Source organism: Geotrypetes seraphini, chromosome 5 (genome assembly GCF_902459505.1).
Source record: "Geotrypetes seraphini chromosome 5, aGeoSer1.1, whole genome shotgun sequence".
In the NCBI taxonomy this organism is placed as follows: domain Eukaryota; kingdom Metazoa; phylum Chordata; class Amphibia; order Gymnophiona; family Dermophiidae; genus Geotrypetes; species Geotrypetes seraphini.
In genome coordinates this window covers 70055660-70075096 of record NC_047088.1, presented here as the reverse complement: position 1 = coordinate 70075096, position 19437 = coordinate 70055660, and the positions used below count along the sequence as shown (strand labels likewise).

Sequence of the window (19437 nt, the reverse complement as noted above, 5' to 3'; positions counted from 1 at the left end):
GGCAATAAAATATAAATGAAAAAAAATTAACCTCAGGCTCCAGATAGGATGAATGAAGGATCCTGAAGAAGTGGACCTCACCTTTAAAAAAAGAGGCCCCTGTGCCTAAGACCTTTCTGCCCAGACTAACAGCAAGTTTATAGCAACAAGAATTCTCTGAGTGATCAGGGGCAGTGGGGTGCTTATGCCTAATCCCCAGTAAATTCTTCCTTGAGTGGCTGCATGGTCCAGGGCAAACATTTCTTGAATGCCCATTTGGTCCTGGGTGAACATTTCTTTAGTGTCCATGTAGTCCAGGGTGAATCTACCTTGAGTGGCTGCTTGGCCAGGGCAAAGCTACCTTGTGTGGCCAGAGCATGGCCAAAAACCAGATTACCTGGCACTGAGAGACCAGAAGGACCCGGAGTGATCAAGTGACATGGCTAAAGCTGGAAGCTGACTAAAACAGAACCAATGCTTCACAAGCCCCTTAAAAGACAACCTTGATATAAAGAGAGAAGTTGGTGAATTGTTAGCTTACTACTACTAATCATTTCTATAGTGCTACTAGACATATGTAGCTGTATATCAAAACATAGAAGAGACAGTCCCTGCTCTAAAGAGTTTACAATCTAGTCAAGACAGACAGGACAAGGTGTAATATTATGTAATTTATTAACACAAATTACTGTAATTTGGACGGCATTCACCCAAGGGTACTCAAGGAACTAAGGAACGTAATAGCAGAGCCACTTCGCCAAATATGTAACCTATCCTTAAAAACTGGAGAGATCCCGGAGGATTGGAAAATTGCAAATGTCACACCCATCTTCAAGAAGGGTTCAAGGGGGGACCCGGGGAACTACAGGCCGGTGAGCTTGACCTCGGTCCTGGGAAAAATGATGGAAGCACTGATTAAGGACAGTATCTGTGAACACATAGAAAACAATGGACAGCTAAAGTCGAGCCAGCACGGCTTCTGCAAGGGTAGGTCATGCCTCACAAACTTATTGTACTTCTTTGAGGGGGTAAACAGACAGGTGGATAAAGGGGAATCCATTGACATCATTTACCTTGACTTTCAAAAAGCCTTTGACAAGGTACCGCACGAAAGACTGCTTAAAAAGCTGTGGAGACATGGGGTGCAAGGGGAGGTCCACCGATGGATCAAAAACTGGCTGGCAGACAGGAAACAGAGGGTTGGAGTGAAGGGCCATTACTCAGACTGGCATGGGGTCACGAGCGGAGTTCCGCAGGGGTCGGTGCTGGGACCGCTCCTGTTCAATATATTTATTAATGACCTGGAGGCGGGAACAAATTGCGAAGTTATTAAATTTGCGGATGACACCAAACTCTACCGCAGGGTTGAAACTATGGAAGACTGCGAAGATCTGCAAAGGGACCTAACGGCGCTAGAAAAATGGGCCAAAAAATGGCAAATGAACTTTAATGTAGGGAAATGCAAGGTCATGCATGTAGGGAAAAAGAACCCGATGTTCAGCTACAAAATGGGAGGATCACTGCTAGGGGTAAGTAACCTTGAAAGAGACCTGGGAGTGATGGTGGACACGTCTTTAAAGGCGTCGGCACAGTGCGCCACAGCCTCAAGAAAAGCAAATAAAATGTTGGGTATCATTAAGAAGGGTATCACGACCAGGACAAAGGAGGTCATCCTGCCACTGTATCGTGCAATGGTGCGACCGCATCTGGAGTACTGTGTCCAATATTGGTCGTCGTACCTCAAAAAGGACATGGCGGTACTTGAGGGAGTCCAGAGAAGAGCAACTAAACTGATAAGAGGTATGGAAAACCTCTCATATACTGACAGACTGAAAAAGCTGGGGCTGTTCTCCCTGGAAAAGCGGAGACTTAGAGGAGACATGATAGAAACCTTCAAGATCCTGAAGGGTATAGAAAAAGTAGACAGGGACAGATTTTTCAGATTACGGGGAACCACAAGTACAAGGGGGCACTCGGAAAAATTAAAAGGAGACAGGTTTAAAACAAATGCCAGAAAGTTCTTTTTCACCCAGAGGGTGGTGGACACATGGAACGCGCTTCCGGAGGCTGTGATAGGCCGGAGCACGTTACAAGGCTTCAAAGAGGGTTTGGATAGGTTCCTAGAGGATAAAGGAATTGAAGGGTACAGATAAGAGTAGCGGTAGGTTATAGGGATAGTCTGGGACCATTGCTCAGGCAATGGGCCTGATGGGCCGCCGCGGGAGCGGACCGCTGGGCGAGATGGACCTCTGGTCTGCCTCAGCGGAGGCAACTTCTTATGTTCTTATGTTTATGCTGCTACTGTTATCAGAAGTAAGGTTTTCCCTTTTATTTCAACCACTCTATGTATCACTTTGGCAAAACATGTAAAAACTATCAGACCATTAAACGGGAATCCGTGAAATCCAGGCGATCCTGACTTTATCTTGTTCCGTTATTTGGCTGAGCTTTCCATTTTCACCTCCCTGCTACACAGACCCACCTTGCACCCCCCCTGTAATGACATTGATCTCCGGTGTACGATGACAGTGCACCTCTTTCCAGGCCGTTTCAAGTCAACATTCAATATCTTTGCTCCCCGATTTTTTGTGTGTGTCAGTTTCCAACAAATCATCATTCTCCCTGCAGAAAATATGGTTCGTTCTTACCATTCTATGAACAAAATAAAGCCCATGTGAACACACTAATACAAGGAAAAATAATTCCTTACCCTCTACAACAAACTCACACGGTGTCTGTTTAAAATCACTTCCCGAGAGCGCAGACACCAGCCTAAGGATAGCGAGATCGCAGATCGTCAGAGTTACACACTATTCCGCCCTGGCCTCTTCCTCCCACAATAATGGTTCCCGATCTCCCACAGCTTATACACCCTAATGTCGCGCAGTTACACTCCATTTTTGCTAGCACTGAAAACAGAGCTAACACACGCCGTCTCCACACAGCGACCTCTGCACCAACTGTCTCGCCGTAGGGCCAAAGAGAGCAGTGTTACCATGGAGACCAAAAGGCTTGGACCGGAAGTAAGTGGAGCGTTATTCCTGTCGGACCGGAAGCTGTGCGGTGGTCTGGTGGAAGATGGCGAGCTTGGCGGTGAGGGATCCTGCGGTGGATCGCTCTTTGCGGTCTGTTTTCGGTAAGAGCAAGGTTGCTTTTAGGAGGAGAATAGGGAAAATGTGTTTTTCCACGTACTGGACTATAGAGAGAGGCCAGAGCTGTGTGGGCCTGTGAGTAGCAAAAGCCCCCTCGACCCCAGCACTTTTTCTAGATTTTCCGACAGGGTCTTGTTTAGGAATGAATGTAAAGGCTTTTGTCTCAGAAATCGCTTAAAGTTTATTTTGCGGCTTTTTTTTTTCTTTGTAATCCTTTTGCTTACAACAACTTCTTGGACATAAGTTACTTAAAGGAGGATCTGGTCCTAGGCCTGGTAGTGGTAGAAGCACGAGCTTGTAAAGATTATCCGGCTTCACAATCTAGTTTCTCTCCTAAACTTCGTATTACATATGGACGTACTCTACAGTTCTATGTTGCTATCGCCTCCCCTCGGCGTTGGTCAGGCTCTTAACTGATAAACTTACGTCCAATGGGTTTTTGTGGTGGTCTAACCTTGTTACTAGGTGTTATTTAGGTGACGTGGCCTGGAGCTCTACTTATTCATTGTCTTTGGATTTGTTCGGCTGCATAAGCAAGGTAGGCATACAGATACATTGTCTCAGCAAAATATATCTTAAATGGGTTACAGAGTGCCATGGCCAAGAAAGTAAGCTAAAATATTGTGTAGATATCCCCATGTGATTTGATATTCTAATTCCAGTAGTGATATTTGAAATGTGTAAGTCTATAGATCAATTTTATGTGGCATACTCAGCTCACTCTTTGTTTCTTTTGGTCTGGAAAAGAGATGGACGAGGGGAGATATGATTGAAGTCTACAAAATCCTGAGTGGAGTAGAATGGGTATAAGTGGATTGATTTTTCACTCTGTCAAAAATTACAAAGACTAGGGGACACTCAATGAACTTACAGGGAAATACTTTTAAAATCAATAGGAGGAAATATTTTTTCACTCAGAGAATAGTTAAGCTCTGGAACGCATTGCCTGAGGTTGTGGTAAGAGTGATAGTGTAGCTGGTTTTAAGAAAGGTTTGGACAATTTCTTGGAGGAAAAGTCCATAGTCTGTGATTGAGACATGGGGGAAGCCTCTGTTTGCCCTGGATCGGTAGCATGAAATGTTGCTACTCTTTGGGTTTTGGCCAGGTACTAGTGGCCTGGATTGCCCACCATGAACATGGGCTACTGGGCTTGATAGACCATTGGTCTGACCCAGAAAGGCTATTCTTATGTTCTTATCTGACGGTGGCCATCATTTTGCGACTCTGCGGTTGCTGCATCAGGGACTGTCAGGATCTATTGAGACAAAATTCATTCATGACCGTAAGGCTGCGAAACAATGGCCACCATCAGATAGGATAAGGGATCTGCAATTATTTTACCTGAAGCACAGATGAGCAGTTCAAATATTTTCTAATTGCTTTAATGTTATTTCTGAGACATAGCATAACTACAGTTTTTGAAGACTTGATCATTAACTGACACTGAAGGTTTTTTATGCCAATGATAGAAGTTGGGGGGGTGAGTTGTCATTGTGAGCTCAACCTTCATAGTTATGGTGGAAGGATTTCCTAGTAATTTCTGAAGCTTTTCCCTTCAGCATTAATGAGAGAAAGCCAACATGGTTTTAATCAAGGGAAATCTTGCCTCAGCAATCTACTGCATTTCTTTGAAGTGGTGAATGAGCATGTAGATAAAGGTGGAACTGGTTGATATTGTGTATTTGATTTAAATGGTCAATATTCTCAATGGAGAAGGGTAAATAGTGGAGTTCCCCAGGGGTCTCTGCTAGGACTGCTTTTTTACATATTTATCATTGATCTAGAGATGGGCATAACTAGTGAGATAATTAAATTTGCTGATGACACAACATTGTTTAAAGTTGTTAAATTGCAAGTGGATTGTGAAAAATTGCAAGAGGACCTTGTGATACTGGAAGACTGGGCGTCAAAATGGCAGATGATGTTTAATGTAAGCAAGTGCGAAGTGAAGCATGTGGGAATGAGGAACCCGAACTATAGCTATGTAATGCTGAGTTCTATGTTAAGAATCACTGCCCAGGAAAAGGATTTAGGTGTCATTATTGAGGATATGTTGAAACCCTCAGCTCAGTGTGTGGTGGCTGCTAAGAAAGCAAATAGAATTTTAGGAATTGTCAGGAAAGGAATGGAAAAGAAAGATGAAAATGTTATAATGCCCTTGTATCGCTCTATGGTATGGCTGCACCTCGAATACTGTGTGCAGTTCTGGTCGCTATATCTCAAAAAAGATAAAACGGAATTAGAAAAGGTACAGTGAAGGGTGACAAAAAATGATAAAAGGACTGCTGCCGCACTGGTGCTTCAGGGCAGAAGGGAGGAGGATTCTTCTATCAGTTGCTTTGGGGCTTGAGGGAGGATTTGTGGCTCAGGACGCTGGTGCTTTGGGTTGGAAGAGAGATGGGGTTTATGGCTCAGGACTGCCGCTACTTGTAGTTCTTTGGTGCTTGGGGGGGGGGGGGGGTTTGCAGCTCAGGACTGCTTCCACTGGTGCTTCAGGGGTCTTTTTTTTTCTTTTTTCCTACCAGCTTTTTTTTTGCCAGTTGATTGAGTGCCAGTTAACCAAGACCAAGTTAACTGAGATTCTACTGTATTCCCCACAAATAGCAAAAAAAAAAAAAAAAAAGATGTCTGTAAATCAAAGCTAGCTCCAGCAGTCTCTTCCACATCTGAGGGAAGCACAGCAACAATAAAAACCACCCAGAGTGAAAATAATTCCTCTCTCGGTTTATGAAGCACATACAATCCTGCAGCAATCCTTTACTTGTGTCTCCAGCAAATCAACCTAATTTCCTAGCCAGACGGTTTATATGTCTAGTAGAGGGTCAAAAATCACTCTTTCTAAATGATATTTAAACTGCCAAATCTAATTTCAAAAATCACAAAAACACATTAAAAAGAGCAAAACCACTTCTAAATAAAACAAGAAGTATTAAGAGGGTAACAAGTCCAAAAACTCTAGAGAGAAGTGTATGTTTTTGTTTGAATCTATGTGAACTTTTATCACATTTTTAAGTTCCCTGCACATATTTATGAGTAATATTCAAGATTAGGAATTTTTGAGCACACTTACTTACTCCTCTTAAACTCTTTTCATCTTCCTGGAACAAATGGTAAAAGAGCCGACAAGAGGCAACGCCACCTTGGACTTGGTCCTAAATGGCCTCACGGGACCGATAACAGTAGTGGAAGTCATGGTTCCACTGGGAACGAGTGATCACAATGTAATTAACTTTAAACTTGACATCGGGAAAGGGAAACATGCCAAAACCTTAACCACCACATTGAACTTTAAAAAGGGTAAATACGATAGCATGAGAGCCATGGTAGAAAAACGACTCGAAAAGAAGGTGGACAAACTTGAAACGGTAGATCAGGCATGGTCCCTACTGAAAAATACTATCACAGAAGCACAAGATCTCTACATTCCGAGGATTTCCAAAGATCGGAGATCAAAGAGCAAAAGAGAACCGGCATGGCTTACCAAACAGGTGAAGGAAGCCATAAAAGAAAAGAAGGACTCTTTCAAAAAATGGAAATACATAAAGACAACCGAAGCCTGGAACAAACATAAAGATGATCAGAAGAAATGTCACAAGGCGGTGAGGGATGCAAAACAGGAATATGAGGAAAAAATAGCCCAGGAGGCCAAAAACTTCAAGCCCTTCTTTAGATACGTGAAAGGGAAAAAACCTGCAAAAGAGGCAGTCGGACCCTTGGACGACCAGGGAAGAAAAGGGTACATCAAGGAAGATAAACAAATCGCAGACAAACTAAATTCCTTCTTTGCGTCCGTCTTTACGAAGGAGGACACCTCAACAATACCTGAAGCGGAGAAAGTGTTTGCAGGAGAAATAGAAGACAGCCTCACCACAGTTGAAGTGGACTTAGACCAGATATACTATCAGATCGACAAACTTAAAAGTGACAAATCCCCTGGACCGGATGGAATTCACCCGAGAGTCTTAAAGGAATTGAAGGTTGAAATCGGAGAGTTATTGCAAAAACTTGCAAACCTGACAATCAGAACTGGACAGATACCGGACGACTGGAGGATAGCGAACGTCACCCCAATTTTCAAAAAAGGATCAAGAGGGGAACCGGGCAACTATAGACCTGTGAGTCTTACGTCTGTCCCCGGCAAGATGGTTGAAGCACTGATCAAGGATAGCATGGTCCGGCACTTGGACGCACACGACTTGATGAAACCCAGTCAACACGGATTCAGGAAAGGGAAATCATGTTTGACGAATTTACTCCAATTTTTTGAGACCGTGAACGAGCAAATTGATAGTGGGAAGCCGGTGGACATAATATACTTGGACTTCCAGAAAGCGTTCGACAAAGTTCCACATGAAAGACTTCTCAGGAAACTACAAAGCCATGGCATAGAGGGGGATATACAAAGATGGATAGGCAAATGGCTGGAAAACCGAAAGCAGAGAGTGGGCATAAATGGGAAGTTCTCCGACTGGGAGAAAGTGACTAGTGGTGTACCCCAGGGCTCGGTACTTGGGCCGATCCTTTTTAATATTTATATCAATGATCTGGAGGAAGGAACATCCAGTGAGATCATCAAGTTTGCAGACGATACAAAACTATGCCGGGCGATCAGATCGCATGAGGATAGAGAGAAACTCCAGAGCGACTTGTGTCGGTTAGAAACATGGGCGGAGAAATGGCAGATGAAGTTCAATGTGGAGAAATGCAAGGTAATGCATTTAGGAAATAAGAATAAGGAATACGAGTATACAATGTCTGGTGCAACTCTGGGGAAGAGTGAACAAGAAAAGGACCTGGGTGTACTGATAGATAGGACCCTGAAGCCGTCGGCACAATGCGCGGCAGCGGCAAAGAAGGCAAATAGAATGTTGGGCATGATAAAGAAAGGAATCTCGAGTAGATCGGAGAAAGTTATAATGCCGCTTTATAGGGCAATGGTCAGACCACACTTGGAATACTGCGTCCAACATTGGTCTCCCTACCTAAAGAAGGATATAAAACTGCTGGAGAGGGTGCAGAGACGAGCAACAAAACTGGTGAAGGGTATGGAAAAACTGGAATACGAGGACAGACTTATAACACTAGGATTATTCTCCCTTGAGAAAAGGAGACTGCGTGGGGATATGATCGAGACCTTCAAAATACTGAAAGGAATCGACAAAATAGAGCAGAGAAGATTATTTACGTTGTCCAATTTGACACGGACTAGAGGACATGTAATGAAGCTAAGGGGGGACAGGTTCAGGACTAATGTCAGGAAGTTCTGCTTCACTCAGAGAGTGGTTGACACCTGGAATGCCCTCCCAGATGAGATTATTGCGGAATCGACCGTCCTAGGCTTCAAGAGCAAACTAGATGCATATCTCCTTAAGAGAGGCATGTAAGGATATGGTGGACTATAAATTACGACAGGTGTACACCTGGCAGGGCCTCCGCGTGTGCGGATCGCCGGACTTGATGGACCGAAGGTCTGATCCGGAGATGGCATTTCTTATGTTCTTATGTTCTTATGTTCTGCCCACTGTTCATTCTATTATATGCATGGGTTTCTTATATATTTGCATTTTTTTGTATATATGTATGTTCTTTTAGTCTTTCTTATTATTTGATATAATGTGATTTGGTTTCTACAGAATGATTTTATTACTATTTAGCTGATGTTTATGGGCTTATTGATTTTTATGAATGTCTGTTTTATTTGGATTTTATTGTTCTGCCTACAGTTCTTGCTTCTGACAGCATTCGGGTGAAATGTGGCCACATCACGCACATGTTTTGTTATGATTAAACTATTTTTCTTCATATGTTTGTTTGGTCTGCTGTTTGTTCTGATATTCCTGCATCACAGATCATTTGCCTCTCAAGTCCCCAGTACAAATAGCTTACAGGTGTAACACCAACTGAAAAGTTAATTGGAGTGCAGTCTCAACTTGATCTGTAAAGCCAAGTGAAATCAAAATAGAAGTATTGTGAGTTATCTAAGCCAGAAAGCACACTGAAAAATGGTGGTCCATTCTGGAAAATTTGGGCCTTAATCACTAAATTTGACACCTGCATTTTTCTTTTTTTTATTATGTGACCTGAAGTGGGGAATATTCCATATGAAGCAACAGAAGAGCAACTGAAGGACATTTTTTCTGAAGTTGGTCCTGTCGTCAGTTTCCGGTGAGAATGTAATTATTTATTTTCCATGTTGAGTGAAGTATATACCTCTGTGTGTACATATGCACAAAATAACTGCATATGGGATCTTTTTAATAAGCTGCAGTAAGTGCTAGCACACTCTTACAGCAGCTTAAAAAGGTTTACTGTTGAAGCTGCTCTCGTGTTCTGTGGTAAGTTTCAGATCTATACATGCTAAAAATGAGTTGTTTTTTCTTTGTGTGGGAGAGACAGTGAACATATCAAGGCTGTTCAGTTAACACATCCATATTACTGCACACTAATTAGTGCAGAAATACCTCAAAAGCCCTTACTACATGCAAAATAGGTATCAATAAGTGTTCCCACTGTATTTTTTTAATGACTGTGGGCTAATGGTAACATTAGGGTCAGCAACAAAGAAGCTCTTTAGATCTGCACCAAAATTGGTGCCAAAAATACCCTCCCCAGCAGATCACACACATGGTCCCCCCTAAATTATCCTTTACATTAAAATAAAAAATACACCTGTTGCAGGGTGAGTAAGAGTGATGAGACATGGACATGGTGTGGAGGAGAGGGAGAAATGGGGCATGGGGAGAAAACATGTTGTGAGTGGTGGTGGGAAGGAGGGATGTCACACTTGAGGGAAGGAGTGAGGAGAAACAGAGAAAGCGTGCAGGAGGCATAAAGTATTGGACTCATGGAGAGAGAGAGAGAGATGGATGGGGAGGGCAGAAAGGAGAGAAGGAGAAATGTCATAATCAAGGGAAGGGGGAAAGGGTAGAGAGTAAAATGTTGGAATCATGGAGGGAGAGAGAGAGATGTTGGTTGGGGGAGGGAATTAGGACTGGAGGAGAGGAAGCATGTAGAAGGCAGAGAGAAATAAATGTTGGACTGGTGGAAAGAAGGAAGACATGTTGGATGTGGCAGTAGAGGGAGTGGGAGAGATGCACCCTGGATCTCTCTCTCTTTTTCCCCACTCCCTTTGCAGCAAGGAAGGGAATGAGAGAAGAACATTGAGAGAGAGAGGCAGACATGTTGTCAGTAGGGGTGGAAGAGAGTGGAAGAAAAGTTGGACTCATGGAGGGACAGAGAGAGATGTTGGTTGGGGAAGGGAATGAGGTCTGGAGGAGAGGAAGCATGCAGGAGGCAGAAAGAAAGAAATATTGGATGCACAGTCAGAATGAAGTGCAACCAGAGATTCATGAAATCACCAGACAGCAAAGGAAGGAAAAATGATTTTATTTTGAATGTAGTGATCAAAATGTGTCAGTTTTGAGAATTTATATCTGCTGTCTTTCTTTTGCACTATATTTGTCTGGTTTTCTGTAGTTGTTACTGAGGTGACATTGCATATTTTAAAGTCATCTGCCTTGACCTCTTTGAAATAAAAACCAACCAAATGCAAATGATAATTAAAATTTTCTCTGCATACAGTGTGCTTTGTGGTTTTTTTTTAATTTTGTGGTTACCATTATATATTAATAAGATTATATTGTGTGTATATGAAAAATGGATGGAAGAAATTGCATTACAATTAGTACTATTATTATGGGGGTGGGGTCAGGGGTGGAGTTTGGGTGGGTCCAGGGCGGAGCTTGGGTATGGTACTCAGTTATTTGTTAGACTTAGGGGGTACTTGACTTGAAGAAATTGAGAAACACTGCCATATACCACTCTTCAGTTTGCTCACCCATTAAATAAATCAGGATATTTTAATGTAATGTTTAAATTAATATCTTTTAAGCATGAAGGAAACGTTAAAAATTAAAAGAAAAGTGTACAGCATGAAATTTACTTATTTCACAACAAAAGCACAAGTTTATGATACAAACTTTCCAGTCATTCGACATACAAGAAGCTCCTTTTGTAAGATTTCCAAGAGTGAGATCTGCCAGGTCTATTCTGTATAAGATTCCAACAATAGTCTGCCATCATGTTCGCATCCAATCTTCCTTGGCATCTAGCTTCCATTGTTTTTATGTCTGGGTGAAATCTTTCACCTTGCTCTTCACTTAAGTGACTGTGTAGATAATGGACTTTAACACTCACGTTACAGCCAAGCCTGTTGAAATGATAGAACATATCCTCTATTAATTGTGTGTAGTTGTCTGCCTTCTTGTTGCCAATAAAGTTTTTCACAAGAACAAATGAAGACCAGGTGTATGATTCAATTTCATTCACTGATGCTATGAAATGTGGGTCGTTTATAAGTTGTCTGATCTGTGGACCATCGAAAATTCCTGACTTCAGTTTTTTCATGGTAAATCCAGGTAACATATGCGCTATATATTCAGTGCATGAACTTTCTTTATTTAAAGTCTTTACAAATTGTTTCTTCAGGCCTGGCTTTATATGTAATGGTGGCAGCATGATTCTATTTCATGCTACCAAAGGTTCATTAATTACATTTTGTCCTCCATTCACCATATATTCCTTTGGCGGCCAATCTTTATTTGCCCAATGTTCATGTTTGGCTCTATCCCAAAGGCATATCTACTTTCCCATCAGGGCTGTGGAGTCGGTAGATAAATCCTCCGACTCCTCAGTTTCTGGTACCCACAACTCTGACTCCAGGTACACAAAATTGTCTCCGACTCCTCGACTCCAACTCCAATTCCACAGCCCTGGTAGGGCTGTGGAGTTGGTAGATAAATCCTTCAACTCCTCAGTTTTTGGTACCCATGACTCCAACTCCAGTACCCAAAATTGTCTCTGATTCCTCGACTCCGACTCCACAGTCCTGTTTCCCATAACCATATCTAAGAAACTAGAGCTGATGTGGTCTATCCAGTGCAATTTTCTGGATCAGCGCCCCAAATAACCCCAGGAACAGGTCAAAAACCCAAGGCACCAAGAATTTTTTGTTGTTGTTGGCCTGTGTAATGTGTTCCTTTCTTCACTGTATTCAGGTTAGTATATGACAGGGAGACTGGGAAACCCAAAGGTTATGGATTCTGTGAATACCAAGACCAAGAAACAGCTCTCAGTGCCATGCGAAACCTCAATGGGCGTGAATTCAGTGGAAGGGCACTGCGTGTGGACAATGCAGCCAGTGAAAAAAACAAAGAAGAGCTAAAGAGTGAGTAGAAGTTGTGGATAAATGGGTAGTGGCCCCACTAATCATCTCTGTTTCAGGTGATAACATCCAGTAGCATGCTGACTCATATCCTAGTCCTCTGTAGCTAAAGATTGAATAGTTGCAACTGGTTGGAGAATTTCTCTCTTAGCTGTCTCTTAGTTTTCTCATGTCTAAATATGCATAGGTAAGGAAAGCCTTGGGTCATCAGGTTATCCAAAATAGCAGAGTTTTTATGTAATTCTGCACTTGTTATTGAGGACATTTTTATCCTATTTAAGAACTCTAAAGATGTTTTGACTCCTGATGCAGGCATTTCTGCTGAAACAGAGACCCATGTCAAGTCAACTTATTATAGGCTCTTTGGTGCAGCTTTTTTATATTAATAAACAGTTCCTTAGCGTGGCACAGATCAATTCAGGACTTGTGGGTTTTGCCCATCTGCCTGCAAGTGGAGGTAAGAGAGCACTGAATTTCACTGTGCCTTTAGAGCCAGTCCACTATGAAACAACTTTGTATCCTCTATTTATGGTATGTCCCTTCCAGGTTCTATGCTCGAGATGGTCAATATGTAGCTGTGATCCAGTGTTTGTAGAAATCCAACACTTTTCTCACCATGTGCTCCTCCTATTACTGAGAGAAAGATAGAGCCACCTCCTGTTTGCTGACAGCCCATCTAGATGTGACCAGATTTCTCAGAGGGGTGCTTCATTTGTGTCCTCCTTTGCATGGAATTCTAATATTCTGTAGGATTTTGTGGAAGTCCCATGTGAACCGCTGAAGGATGCTACTCTTTTGGAACTGACAATCAAGACTGTCTTTCTAGTGGCTATTGTCTTTGCATGACTTATTTCAAAATTTCAGGCTCTTTCGTGTAAGGAGCCTTTTCTGTGCATAACAGACTCATTGATGAAGCTGTCTGCGCAATGTGCGGCGGTGGCGAAAAAGGCGAACAGAATGCTAGGAATGATTAAGAAGGGGATCATGAGCAGATCGGAGAAGGTTATCATGCTGCTGTACCGGGCCATGGTATGCCCCCACCTGGAATACTGCACCCAGCACTGGTCGCTGTACATGAAGAAGGACACGGTACTACTCAAAAGGGTCCAGAGAAGAGAGACTAAAATGGTTAAGGGACTGGAGAAGTTGCTGTACTGTGAGATATTAGAGAAACTAGGCCTCTTCTCCCTTGAAAAGAGGAGACTGAGAGGGGACATGATCGAAACATTCAAGATAATGAAGGGAATAGACTTAATAGATAAAAGCAGGTTGTTCACCCTCTCCAAGGTAGGGAGAACAAGAGGCACTCTCTAAAGCTGAAAGGGGATAGATTCCGTACAAACGTAAGGAAGTTCTTCTTCACCCAGAGAGTGGTAGAAATCTGGAACACTCTTCTGGAGGCTGTTATAGGGGAAGACACCCTCCAGGGATTCAAGACAAAGTTAGACAAGTTCCTGCTGAACCGGAATGTACGCAGGTAGGACTGGTCTCAGTTAGGGCACTGGTCTTTGACCTAGGGGCCGCTGCGAGAGCGGAATGCTGGGGACGATGGACCACTGGTCTGACCCAGCAGCGGCAATTCTTATGTTCCGTACAGTCCCTTCCTTTCTGCCGAAAGTGGTTTCTGATTTTCATGTCAATCAAGAGGTTCATTTACCTGCCTTCTGCACCACGAGATCAGCGTGAAAGGATTGGATCTTGCACAAATTGGATGTGTGGAGAGTCCTCCACTATTTGGAGAAAACTAATGTTCTGTAGCACCTGATAGACCATTACAGTTTACTGATGGGTAATAGCTCATCATGACCAGCAGGTGGAGACTGAGACCAAACTTTGGTATGGTACATAATAGCTGTCTCTTCCCTATATACTTCAGTCTGCTCTCAGTCTCCAGCAGGTGTTGGTGAGCTGTACCCATCTCCCCTTGTTAGGACTGTTGGAATTTGTTTTAGGGCTCCTAGTCTCCATTTTTGTGCCGGACTGATCTTGGGTGGGCCCTGTTTGGGGGTCTGTCCAACCTCAGGGTGTCAAACCTGGCGGGTCTCGTGTTGGGTCCCTCCCCCTAGCCTCCACCTACCCAAAAATTTTGTAGAGGTGCCTTAGCAGTAAGCCTTGCCCCCAGTTCAGGAAATTTGAATGTGCAAGTGAATTTTTTCAGCAGGACAACCTTGGATCCGACAGAGTGGGAGCTGTCACGCATTTTCACTCATAACATCAACCTGTACCGTTCCCTCTGGTTTTTGTAGCCCAAATGCATGACCTTGCATTTCTTAGCATTAAATTTTAGCTGCCAAATTTCAGAACATTCTTCAAGTTTCGCCAGGTCTTTCTTCATGTTATTCACACCATCTGGGGTGTCTACTCTATTGCAGATTTTGGTATCATCCGCGAAGAGGCAAATCTTACCCAATAACCCTTCAGCAGTATCATTTATAAAAATGTTAAAAAACCCATATAAAAAGAAGTTTAAAGACCATATAAAAAGAAGTTTAGAAGAGCCAATATCACTAAAAGAATTAGAAATAGCTTTGAAATCCCTTCGAGTAGGATCCGCTCCAGGTGGTGATGGATATACAGTAGAGTTCTATAAATCTTTTCAAAATACCCTATTACCTTATTTATTAAATGTATACCAGACTCAACTAACTAAGGGTTGTATTACAGGCACTATGGCAGAATCTTTAACCATAGTTTTGCCCAAGCCAAATAAAGATCCCACTTTGGTTTCAAATTATAGGCCTATTTCCTTAATCAATGAAGATGGTAAACTTTTAGCTAAGACATTAGCTTTAAGATTGGCTAAAGCTCTCTCTTTCATTATAGGTATGCATCAAACAGGATTCGTTGCTCAAAGACTTGCTTTTCATATGTTATATTTGACAAAAAATAGCAAACCACTAAAAACCCTAAAGGACTTTGTGGCCAATACAGTCCAAAATATATGAAAAAACAGAATTGACCCACAGTCTATGTTCAAATTCAAGTATAATTTTGAATTTTGGTATGTTATTTAAAGGAAAGGATTGAAAGGAATAGAATCAGTTCAATTTAGTAGTCATAAATCCACAAATGTGGAAAAAACCTTTAAACTTAAATGTCATTACTCCCATGGACATTCAGTATGAGCCGTAAGAAAGGCGCTCGATATATCTCAAAGGCTCAGGTAGTAACCTTGTGATGACTTGCATCATCCAGACTTTTGTCTGGGTTAAAGTCACTGCCTCATACATCATGTTTAGTCCATGATAAGGGAGAAAAAGACTTTAGATGTGGAAAAAATAATGTGTGAAAAAAATTGAATAAATAAATCACCAAACTATCCCTAACAATCCTTACTTTGTTCAGAGGAGATGGAATCATTTGGAACCGCTCCTCACTAAGAGAGGTTGATGGCTTTAATGTCTAACCATCGCCCAAGCAGCTGACAGCCTTATTTTCAGCCTGTCGCTTTTCTACTACTCCGGATCCCCGCTCCTGATGAAGGCGACGAAACGGAGCTTCGTCGAGTGGAGATTAACATTGGACACTTTTTTCTTTCAATACTCGAAGCTAAGTATCATTTATTTGACTTAGTACTCATTTTTTCAAAAACTCTGGGGCTAGTGCACAATTAGGGGGAATTACAACATTCTTTCTACTGTGTTACCATCTGCAGTTCTTTTCAATCCACCTAAGAACTTCTGGTCTTTGAAGAACTTGATTTAAAATTCGACCAGTGTACGCCCAGGATTTACTTGTTTGTCATAGTTTTTTCACAAGGTGCTTTTCTAGCCCTTTTTGAGTTTGTGATTTTACACATTTGGACTCTTTTTTCTTATGCTTCACATAATTTTTCGAGTTTTCTCCTTTTTTTTGGGGTGTTTTTGACACTATTTTTTTTGTCCGTTGATTTAACACAGGCACTTTATCAAGATATGGACATTATATTGGAGCACAGGCAATTTTAGCCATTAACATTTTATTATACCAGCCTTGGGGAGATTTTGTGATTTATGTGGTTTCACTCTATGAGTAAGGATTGTTAGGGATAGTTTGGTGATTTATTTATTCAATTTTTTTCACACATTATTTTTTCCACATCTAAAGTCTTTTTCTCCCTTATCATGGACTAAACATGATGTATGAGGCAGTGACTTTAACCCAGACAAAAGTCTGGATGATGCAAGTCATCGCAAGGTTAGCCTTTGAGATATATCGAGCGCCTTTCTTACGGCTCATACTGAATGTCCATGGGAGTAATGACATTTAAGTTTAAAGGTTTTTTCCACATTTGTGGATTTATGACTACTAAATTGAACTGATTCTATTCCTTTCAATCCTTTCCTTTAAATAACATACCAAAATTCAAAATTATACTTGAATTTGAACATAGACTGTGGGTCAATTCTGTTTTTTCATATATTTGACAAAAGCCATGAAAGATCCGGCCTTTTCTGTTTCTTTGGATGCAGAGAAGACCTTTGATCGAGTGGAATGGACATTCATGTATCAGGCAATGGACTGGTTTGGTATAGGTTCAGGATTTATACAAATAATTAAAACGTTGTATAGCTCCCCTACTGCTAGATTATATATTAATAATACATTTTCAGAACGTTTTAATCTGCAGAGAGGAGTTAGACAGGGTTATCCACTATCTCCTTTGCTTTTTGATATTGTTTTGGAACCCTTGTTGTTAGCTATTCAGCAGGTAAAGGAGATACAAGATATTCCCCGTTCAGATAGGGAATATAAATTATCGGCATATGCGGATGATATCTTGCTTTATTTGAGGAATCCAGAAAGTACCATTCCATGTTTACTTGAGTTAATTGAAAAATTTGGAAAATTTTCCGGTTACAAGATAAATTGGAATAAATCAGAAGTTCTTCCACTAAATGTACATTGTACAAAAGGTTTATTTGATCCATTTTTTTTCATTTGGAAGGAGGACGGTATTAAATACTTAGGAATTTGGATTGCAAAAACAGTGGATGATACAATGAAAATTAATGAAAAAAATTTATTACAAAAAGTAATCCCCAGGATCCACTTCAAATGTGCGTGTCTGGCCTACAAGATCCTACATGGCATCCTTCCTGCCGTTATCCCTCTATCCTGGAACTCCCCAACCCCTACTTCCTCCAGATCCTCCCAAATTTTTAAACTATCCTTCCCTTCCATAAAAGGTATTTCCCATGTAGGCAAACTTGGGTCATCCCTCCCCTTTAGAATCACTGAGATCTGGAATAACCTCACCTCCCCTCCCCTCTCCGAACCTCAAGCTCTCTCCAACTCTTCCGCAAACACCTAAAAACCTGGCTATTCTCAAAACTGTAACACTTCCCCCCTCTTAGGCCTCTCACCTTCCCCCTTTACACCTAACTCTTTAATCTCTCCATTGTAGTTCCTCTCTCATCTTTCTTCTTGTAAACCGTGCCGAGCTCCTCATTCGTGGAGATGGTGCGGTATATAAACCCAAGGTTTAGTTTAGTTTAGTTTAGTAACAGAAATGTGTGAGCATTGGAATCCTTTACATTTATCTTGGAGGGGGAGAGTACAAACTGTTAAAATGATGATTTTACCTGTAGTTTGTTACCAAATGGGTATGATACCTATTTTTTTTCAGGGATCTTTTTATAAAAAAATAAATAGGGTCCTAACCAATTTTATTTGGCTGGGAAAAATTCCTAGAATTGCTTTAGTGTCTTTGCAAAGGCCTATTGCGGAGGGCGGGGTAAATTTTCCAAACTTTTATAGGTACCATCAAGCCTATATTTTGCGACAAGGTATGTATTGGATCCTCCCAGAGCCCATTGACGATATTCCAGATTGATTCTGGTTAGAATGGAGACTTATGTTTCCATTGCGTCTTGGTCACGTTGTTAGTATCAAAATGCCAAGGTTATATAAAGATCATAAAATATTTGTTGATACCTGGAAAACTTTAAGGTATATAAGTAGTCTGACTCCTATTTCAATAAATAAATCAACAATTCAAACAATTTGGTTAAACCCCAAGATCAAAATAGGCGGTTTTAAAATCATTTGGAAGCATTGGATGTTGGCAGGAATACGTACTTTAGAGGATGTAATAACTAATGGCAAACTGCTTGACTTTTCACAATTGCAACATAAATTTGGTTTAAATAAATCACAATATTTTAGATGGTTGCAATTGAAGCAGGCCATTCAGGCGGGGTTCCCTGAATAGAAAAATCTTAACAATTATCATAGCCTAGAATTCTTATGCTTTCAGGTGGCTTCTACTGGTCACCAGGCCGCAATGTGGTATAAATTAATATCTGGATTTGTAAATAAAAAACCAAAACATGGTCTTAGAGACATTTGGAGCATTGAGATTAAGCATCAAATTAATGCATCTCAATGGCCACGACTTTGGTCTTGGAGGATAAGATGTACAGTATCAGCATCTATGAGACAAACATGGTTTTTTCTTTTGCATAGAGCTTTTTGGACCCCTGTTCGTTTACAAAAATTAGATAGTTCTAAGTCTAATAAATGTTGGCACTGTCATCTTGAGGCTGGGACATTAGATCATCTTTTATTCTATTGTCCATATATATTATTATTTTGGAAATCAATTTGGCTTCAAATAAATAGGTTGATGGACAATCCAGTAGCCTTGACTTATGATACTATTTTATTTGGTACAACAATGAGAGCAAAAAGTCAAATTTCATCACATAACAATAAACTTTTATTCATATTAACTGGAGTAGCAATTCAACATATAACATGTAACTGGAAAATTTATGACAGATTAAGTTATAATTTTTGGTGGAATTCGGTATGCCATATATATAAAATGGAGCACACAATAGCAACACAGAAAGGTTATTTTGGTAAATTTCTGAAGATTTGGAGACCATTGGCAGATTTTTGTAATGATTAATAACATATTCCCATAATAAGAGATTTGATAAGTGGGGATGTGGGTGGGTATTATTTTATTTACCTTACAATATGTATAAATTAATTTAATGTATTTTTAAGTATTAGGTTAGAGTTTCTGAAATATGAAGGGGGGGGTTATTTTATTTATATTTGTCATACATATTAAATGATTTATATATTATCTAA

At 41.0% G+C, this 19437-nt stretch overlaps 2 protein-coding genes across 7 annotated transcripts in view; one reads left to right on the top strand and one right to left on the bottom strand.

The window, feature by feature from the left end:
* TRMT12 (tRNA methyltransferase 12 homolog) overlaps nucleotides 1-2971 on the bottom strand; it is a 62997-nt gene extending 60026 nt beyond the window's left edge. The window contains exon 1 of one of the 2 annotated variants that reach the window (XM_033945525.1): nucleotides 2708-2971. The gene's annotated coding sequence lies outside the window, so the exon portion shown is untranslated. Of the gene's footprint in view, nucleotides 1-2689 lie in introns of both variants that reach the window. The other variant, XM_033945524.1, reaches the window with a different exon arrangement.
* The window catches only part of CSTF2 (cleavage stimulation factor subunit 2), a 114923-nt gene continuing 98454 nt past the window's right edge, over nucleotides 2969-19437 (top strand). For 2 of the 5 annotated variants that reach the window (XM_033945520.1, XM_033945518.1), the window contains exons 1-3: nucleotides 2969-3115; nucleotides 9218-9296; nucleotides 12188-12357. In XM_033945520.1, coding sequence (XP_033801411.1) covers nucleotides 3058-3115; nucleotides 9218-9296; nucleotides 12188-12357 — 307 coding nt within the window. In that variant the 5' untranslated portion in view covers nucleotides 2969-3057. The remainder of the gene's footprint in view (nucleotides 3116-9217; nucleotides 9297-12187; nucleotides 12358-19437) is intronic. The other 3 variants (XM_033945522.1, XM_033945521.1, XM_033945523.1) reach the window with 2 other exon arrangements.